Raw genomic sequence first — 7978 nt, forward strand, 5'->3', positions numbered from 1 at the left:
TGTCACAACGATGTAAGCATTTAGACTAAAGATTTTACTTATTCGTGTCTCCACTTAAACTATTATATTTGTCTTTTGATTTTAATTTACAGGCGCCAACGCTAAAGAGAAAAGACTATTAAGCAGACGCCAAAATGCGGAACAAACTTGATTTAATATACAAGCTGATATAGTGATATGGTTGTTGGATTTAAATCTATTTTGAAGTTGGACGATGTAAGCTTATGCCTTAAGACATAAGCTTCTTTTTATTGGTTATAATGGTTATTATAAATGATGTTTTTGGCTAACTCATTATCACTTCTAATGTTTATCAATATAAATGAAAGATGGCATAAAGGTTATTTACTGTACATATTCCACAGGTTGGCATTATTTCGATATAAAATGAGTTAAGTGGAATTGTTATTCTCTTTTAAACAGTTTTGGATGTGTATCAAAGGATTAATATATTACAAGAATACATATGTATTATGGGTTAAATTTTTGAAAACGCTATTAAAATTTCAATATTAAAATTAAAAATCTGGAAAATCTTATAAAATTATAAATATAATATTATACAAATTATCTGTAGTGTAGATAATTTATACTCTTCTAAATTACCAAATTTTAAACTAAATACAGATAAATTTAGTACCACGAAAAATACAAAAAAAAATACAATACTACTCTTTAAAGATAGAAAACTATGAAAATTATGCATATTAAAAATTTAAGGAAAAAAACTCTGTAGTGGACCGCAGGTTGATAAAATCTTTTACATGTTACACTGCAATAACACTTTTAAATTCACTACATACACTCTTGCTCTATACTCTCTCCTGCTCCGACCAATGCTCATAATACACTCTTGCTCCCCTTCATTTGTATGTAGAATCACGTCAAACGGCGATAATTGCGATGGCACAATTAATAAATCGTATTATTTGGTGTTCAAACCCTAAACCTCCTGATGTATAAGCATTAATGAACCTTACGCCAACCACTAGGCCAAGGGCTTCCACGCAATATCAAAAACTCCGATAACACTTTATAAAATTAATTAATTAATTTAAATTATATATTGCATTTAGAATTACAAATTTTAAGAAACTAACTAATTATATAATAACAAAATTATATAAAATATAAAAAAAATTTGCTCGTGGTGTACCGCAGATTAAAATATAGTTATAATAAAAAAGGTGGGCGTTATTTAATTTAGAAAATAACAAATTGTTGTAATTTTTTTTTAATGAAATATATAATAACATGAAATGTAAATAATAATAACTAATGTGGGCAAATTGCAAAAAAAATGTTCATTTTTCACAAAATGCTCCTCTTAGGATTTGAATTGATGCATGGGACATTTTAAGTAAAAAAGTACAGTATTATGGGAGTTTGTGAACAAAAGTTACAGATCTACATAATAGATTCTCTCTCTTAATATCGATTTTTTAAAAAATTTACATTTTTACATGTAACGTAATAAAGAAAAAAGAGAAGAGATTAAAGAAGAGAACAACTCGCCGACAAAAAAGATAGAAAGAAAATAATGGGGGAAGAAGAAGAAAACCTAAAAAAATCTATTTTGTTTTATAAAAAAGCTTTGAATACAATTTTTTAATAATAAAATTTTTCATTCAAATTTTATTAAATTGAAATAGGATGAGGATGAAGATGAAAATGTAGATAAAGATGAAGATGAAGTTGATCATGTGGAAATAACCTATAAATTTTGCGTTGCTTGCAATCAAGATATACAATTTGTTATAACCAACTGCACGAATGATGCTCTTGCACATATTAACCTTCTTCTTAGCTGTCATCACTGTGGTTTGTACTTGAACTAGAGGATGTTTTTGCCTGCGCTACTTGAAAAGACATGTGGAGTATACATCCCACTGTTGGTGACTTACTACATAGCAAAAACGCATCCTCTACGAAGAGGTATTTACTTTGCTTGGTCTTCCAGGGATGACATATGGAATCTTTGATGGTGTCATAGCCGAGTTTAAGATTTGAAATTTGAGGAGCAATTTTATTCTCTTGAACCTTTTTTATGTCAACTTTGGGCTAGTTTGCTTATTTTCATTTGCTATTTTATGTCAACTTTGGGCTAGTTTGCTTATTTTCATTTGCTATCTTTGTTTACGAGACTTAACGCTTAGAAGCTTTTTTTTGTTTGATTGTTGACGAGACTAACGCTAAGTCACTACCTTACTACCGTATCAAAACCACAAATCATTTTGTAAAGCCATTCGACTCGCTTGAAAGAAATATCATCATCACCAAAATACACGTTTGTTTATATTTCAACTCTGATACGAGAACATCTCCATAACGACGATATATCAATTTCAAAATTAATGTACAACGATTTTTTTTAACAAAATCAATCAAACTCCGTCTCCCTCTTGTATTGTAGATTGTGAACATTTGATCGTAGCCTCGAGAATATGGAAGACAAAAAAGATTCCTTATACTTGGTTGCGGTTTGTATTCAAAGCAAAGGAAATCGAGAAGCTGTGTAATATTTTGACAATCTCAACTTGATGAGCTATAGATCAGATGCCAGAAATGTCTTGTAATAGGCATAAACAAACAAAATAAATCTTTCACCCGCGCACAAGAAGTCAGATCAAGTAGCCAAACTCTTTACATATTATAATCTTTGTAACTAAAGCCTTTCAATTTTCTTTGGTTTTAGCGTGTCCATCTTATGAAAAAATACAATATGACAAGTGTTGCAATCATACCAGCGTATTTGATCCAAGTATCAACACGATTGCGCCTCTCAATGAGCCTCAGTACCGAGTTGGAGAGCCCTACGGTGTTCAGAACATCCAAAGCTTTACGTTGTGCCCTCTGACAGATCCCAAAAACCCAATATGAGAAAACCTTAATGGCATCAAAAATTATGTTTGTGTGGCATATAACACAGATCAAGATTCGGCTAAGGTTACCTTCAAACGATCCCTTTGTTCAGCATATTTGGAGAGGATAGCAACTCCACTTGAAAACGATTCTTCAAGCATCCTCTTTGAATTCTTAACAGAGTTCATAGCTTGAGCTTCCTCATCAAATATTTGCATAATGTGAGCTCCTTCTCCGCTCGCTCTCCCTAACAAATCCGCTCTCTCTTTAGCTTCCAACATCTTTCTCTGATTCCTCGACATGTATTTTTCCAGACTTTGGTTCAAATACTCAGCCTCTTCTCCAACTTGTTCAGTCTTTCTGCAACAAAAAAACCCCCAAAATTTACTTCTGATTTCAACACAAGAGCTTAAACTAAATCACCCTAACGTTCGAGAAGCACTACTTATGAGATTCAGAAACCAGTAGAAATCAAGAAACACCTAATCTGCTTTGTGATTTCAACACAGAGTACACAAGAACTGGACTAAATCACCCTAACGTTTGAGAAGCACTACTTATGAGATTCAGAAACCAGTAGAAATCAAGAAGCAACTAATACGCTTTGTGATTTCAACACAGAGTATACATACACAAGAACTTGGACTAAAACTACTCTTAAGCATTCAGAGATTTGCAATGATCACTTGCAGATGAATTTAGAATATGAGAGGAATGAAACAAGAACCTTCTCCAAAGATCACGCTGAGATTTAACATGGATAGAGCGCCAGAGAGCATCCATGTTGGAGCAAAGAGATCGGACCTCAGTAATGTCTCGTTTAACGGAGGAGGCCAAATCGGGAGAATCCATAGAAGATGACTCGAACCTCTCCAACCTCTCGATTCCGTCGCGAGCCTTGAGCAGAATCCTTTTCGCACTACTATATACCTCCGACAAGGATCCGCCTCCTCCGACGCTACCAGACGCCATTGTACACAACTCAGATCAGGGACCTTCTCCGTACCTGAATCAGAGATTTATTCGTAGAAATTGAGTAATATAAACAAACAATTGTGGAAGGAGAAAGAAGACGATAAGCTTGTGGTGCGCCTTCTCGGAAATTGCCGCCGGAGCAAATCGCAATCGGGGATGTTACGAGGCGATCGAGATTTTTGATCGGAGGGTAAGGAAACAATAAAATAATAAAAGCGCTAAATGCTATGTTAGGCCCATATCCAATATTTAATGGGCCTAGTTTGTTTTTGTTTCGCTCAACCTAACTTACAAACCTATAGTGATCGATTAGCATTATTAACATAGACAATAATCTCATATATAACACAATAACGTTTGGAAACGTTTACGTGTAAATGATGTGGAATCCACACTACTATTTTAATTTTTATGTGTAAAAGACAATTTAACTTTTCGTTTTGTCTTTAAGATATATATGTTCCATTTTCTCGCATATCTACTTAGTGGAAGTTAAAAGAATCATATGAATTTGTGTACCAATAAGGGGACAAATGATTATTCACTATTCTATAAGCTCAAGAATATGTTTTATAGACTAAACTTTCGTGCATCATGCCGGTATTAATATATTAAAACCTACTATTCAGATATATTTTTAAAGTTACCTTCTTATTAGTGTAATCATCTAAATGTCATTATCATTTGACGAGAAAAGAGAGACCCCTAGGTAGATAATATATTACCAACTCCTCTTGGTTTGAAATAACAAAGCCACACTTGTTTAGTAAAACAAACTCCTTGTAATAGCCACATTTTCAAAGTGCCGTGTTGAAACTACCACCCCCAAAAAGGCCAATATTATAGTGTTTTTTGAAAATATCATTGTGTACATGTTATTACATGTATGATCTTCTTCCGATCTCTTCTCTAGTGTTGTTTTTGTGTACACTTATTTACGTGAAATATAAGATATCAACTTTGAAGTTTCAAAGATATATATATTCACGTAATCACGTACGTGTACACTCGTTTACATAAAAGATAAGTGATACAGTACTTAAGAAATTTCAATGATTCTTTTTTATGTAAAATTTCAATTGTCACTAGTTAGGTACAAGGTTGTTTCACAAGAATAGTAAGATTGGGAATTTTGTGGTCCAAGATGTTTCATGTTATTGAGTGGACTTCCCCGTAAATCATTTTTTTTTTGCATTTTTTTCTTCTTATTTGATTTTAAGTTTAAAACGAAATTATCTCGAAAATTCACATGCACTTAAATGTCTACTATGATTGATATACATTAGAAATCAAACTAAATTATCAAAATATATTAGAAAAATACGATATCGTTATAGGTTAGACTAATGTTGAGTAATTGATATACATATAAGTATAACTAGTCTATGAGCATCATGTTCTCTCCAATCTTCTGATTTAGGCCAAATAACAGTTAGATTTTGGATATAAATATTTGATTATTCTGTGACTAACCTCAAAGTTATTGTTTTTGTTTTTATATTGTTATACCACAAAAATGTGGAGTTTGAAATGAATAAAGTAAAAAGTTTATCTTTTATTAAGATATATACTTTTTTCTTCCACAAATAGAAATTTTGATTATATCAAGAAGAATCAATACAAATAGAATGTCGTAGCCATTCTGGTAGAGCAACAAAATCAGAATAGAAGTTATTATCTAGAAAGCCATATTTAGCTAAGTTGTGAGCAGTACTGTTACTTTCTCTCTTAGTAAATATAAAAGAAGGTGAAACAAATTTTGATTCCCAATAATGTATGTCATGGAGAAGATTTGCTAAAGATCTATTAATCTGGATGCCATTTAAAATGTTGATTAGATTTACGCAATCTCCTTCAAAGATGATGTTGGTGTAGCCTCAGATCCATGAGTTTTGTAGACTAACTAGTAGAGCTTTGGTCTCTGCTTAAAGGGGGGAGTCAGCATAGCCTAGGGCAGATGATCCCCAGTTTAGCGGCGTCCCAAGGTGGTTACGGATTATCCATCCACCAGAACAGAGGCATATTTGATTGTCAAAGGCTGCGTCAAAATTGCATTTTACTGCAGATTGTGGTGGCGCTTTCCATTGTTGTGATTGTTGAATTGAGCCTTGAAAAATCCTTCGATGTAGTTTGATTTCAATCCATTCTTTTGCTTCAGCTTGAGCTTGTAAAACTGCTTTTGTTGCACTTTCTCTGTAATTATTAAAAACAGTGTTATTTCTCGCCTTCCAAATTCTCCATAGTAGCCAGATAGGTCCTAAAGTATCCTGAAGAGGTATCTCTTGTCGTGTTGAAAAAGCAATCAAAGTTGAAATGTTTTCCTCTGCATTATTAGATAAAAGGTTTAGATTTATAGCAGAGGTATTAGATAATCTCCATGCTAACATTGCAAAGGGGCATGTAAACAGAGCATGGTTTATGCTTTCTTCTTCTTGTCTACATTTGGAACATAGTGGGTCAATATTCATGCCTCTTGATCGAAGCCTTGTGGTGGTGGGCAAAGCAAGTGAGATCGTTCGCCAGATGAAATGTTTGATCTTTGGCATAATATTTAATCTCCAAAGTTTGTTTTTAAGTTCAACAGAGTCATATGGGATAAGAACGTGGGGAACAACAGGATCATGTGTAAAAAGCCAATAGTCGGATTTCACTGAGTAGTCGCCAGATTGTGTATAGTTCCAAATCAACTGGTCAGGTCTGTCATTTGTCGATAAATAAATGTTTTTGACATAGTCTTGATCCTCTGGTGCTATTGAAGATTCTATTTTGTTGATATCCCATGATTGTTTCGATCCTTGTTTAACAATTAACTCTTTGATCAGGTATGGTTCTTGTAGAGGCATGATGGATAGAGGTCGTGGCGGATGAGTGTTAACCAAGTTATCTAATCCAATTCTAATAGATTGTCCATCACCAATGATGAATCGAGATCCTTTTTTAAAAGGGATATACCAACAAGCAAAGAAGACCATCCATAGGATTGAGTTCGTTTTGGTGTTACATCTAAGAGTGACTATGTCGGGTAATATCTAGCTTTCATGACAAGAGCAAACAAAGAGTCCGGGAATTGGATTAAACGCCAAGCTTGCTTCGCTAATAGAGCTTCATTAAATTTTTCCAAATCACGGAAACCTAATCCTCCTTCTTTCTTAGAGATCTGCAACTTCTTCCAAGATATCCAGGGTATCTTACAGTGATGGGAGCTCTTTCCCACCAAAAGTCCATTAGCAAGGATTCAAGATCAGTTGTGACTCCTTTTGGTAATTTAAAATAGGACATGGCATAGACTGGCATAGAAACCGCTACAGACTTCAACATTACCTCCTTTCCAGCCGGCGAGAGTTTCTTCGAAGTCCAATGTGAAGTTCTTTTCTTAACACGTTCAATGATAAACTCGAACATCTCATTCTTTTTCCGGCCAAACTGTTCTGGTAGTCCAAGATATTTGTCGCCTCCTCCATGGTTTGGAATGTTTAAAATAGTCTAAAGTATGTCCTGTGTTGTTCCAAAAACTCTCGATCCAAAAGTGATCATCGATTTGTCTGTGTTGATTTTTTTACCCGAATAGTGTTCGTATACATCAAAGACGTCCCGTAATGCTTGGCAGTTCTTCATGTTCGCTTAGCAGAAGAAGAGGGAATCATCTGCAAATTGTAAATGGGTAATGCGAGGTACTCCATTCCCAATTTTCACACCCTTGATATCACCATCGTTTGCATATGTTTTGATAAGGTGACTTAAGATGTCAGAGCAAAGAATGAAAAGGTATGGAGAAAGGGGATCTCCTTGACGAATACCCCATGTTGGTTGTACAAATCCATGAGGTGAGCCATTTATTAAAACTGAGTAAGTGGTTGAACGAACAATAGCCATAATCCATCCAATCCAACGATCAGAAAAACCAAAAATTTTGAGTGTTGATTCCAGAAAGTTCCATTCAACTCTGTCATATGCCTTACTAACATCAGTTTTGACAGCTATATATGTTTGCGAGACGCGCTTTCGAGATTTCAGAGCATGAATGACTTCATGTGCGATCATGACATTATCCTGTATGATTCGACCCGGTATAAACGCAGCTTGTGAATCAGATAAAATACTATCCAAGTGAGGTTTGAGACGTTTAACCAGGCATTTAGAG

At 34.2% G+C, this 7978-nt stretch overlaps 1 protein-coding gene across 1 annotated transcript; it reads right to left on the reverse strand.

Annotated features, from left to right (window-relative positions):
- LOC104782110 (membrin-11) lies at nt 2558-4048 on the reverse strand. The gene is made up of 3 exons (XM_010506937.2): nt 3590-4048; nt 2952-3222; nt 2558-2853 (listed from the first exon to the last, which is right to left on the reverse strand). Exons 1-3 carry the CDS (start codon nt 3832-3834, stop codon nt 2692-2694), a joined length of 678 nt encoding a protein of 225 aa, XP_010505239.1. The 5' UTR covers nt 3835-4048; the 3' UTR covers nt 2558-2691.

Source organism: Camelina sativa, chromosome 4 (assembly GCF_000633955.1).
Source record: "Camelina sativa cultivar DH55 chromosome 4, Cs, whole genome shotgun sequence".
Taxonomy (NCBI): domain Eukaryota; kingdom Viridiplantae; phylum Streptophyta; class Magnoliopsida; order Brassicales; family Brassicaceae; genus Camelina; species Camelina sativa.

Coding starts and splice junctions, on each gene's coding strand:
- LOC104782110 (XM_010506937.2), bottom strand. CDS start 3,834: ATGGCGTCTGGTAGCGTCGGAGGAGGCGGATCCTTGTCGGAGGTATAT. Junction 3,223..3,589: donor CAGCGTGATCTTTGGAGAAG/GTTCTTGTTTCA, acceptor TTTTTGTTGCAG/AAAGACTGAACAAGTTGGAG. Junction 2,854..2,951: donor AACAAAGGGATCGTTTGAAG/GTAACCTTAGCC, acceptor GGGATCTGTCAG/AGGGCACAACGTAAAGCTTT.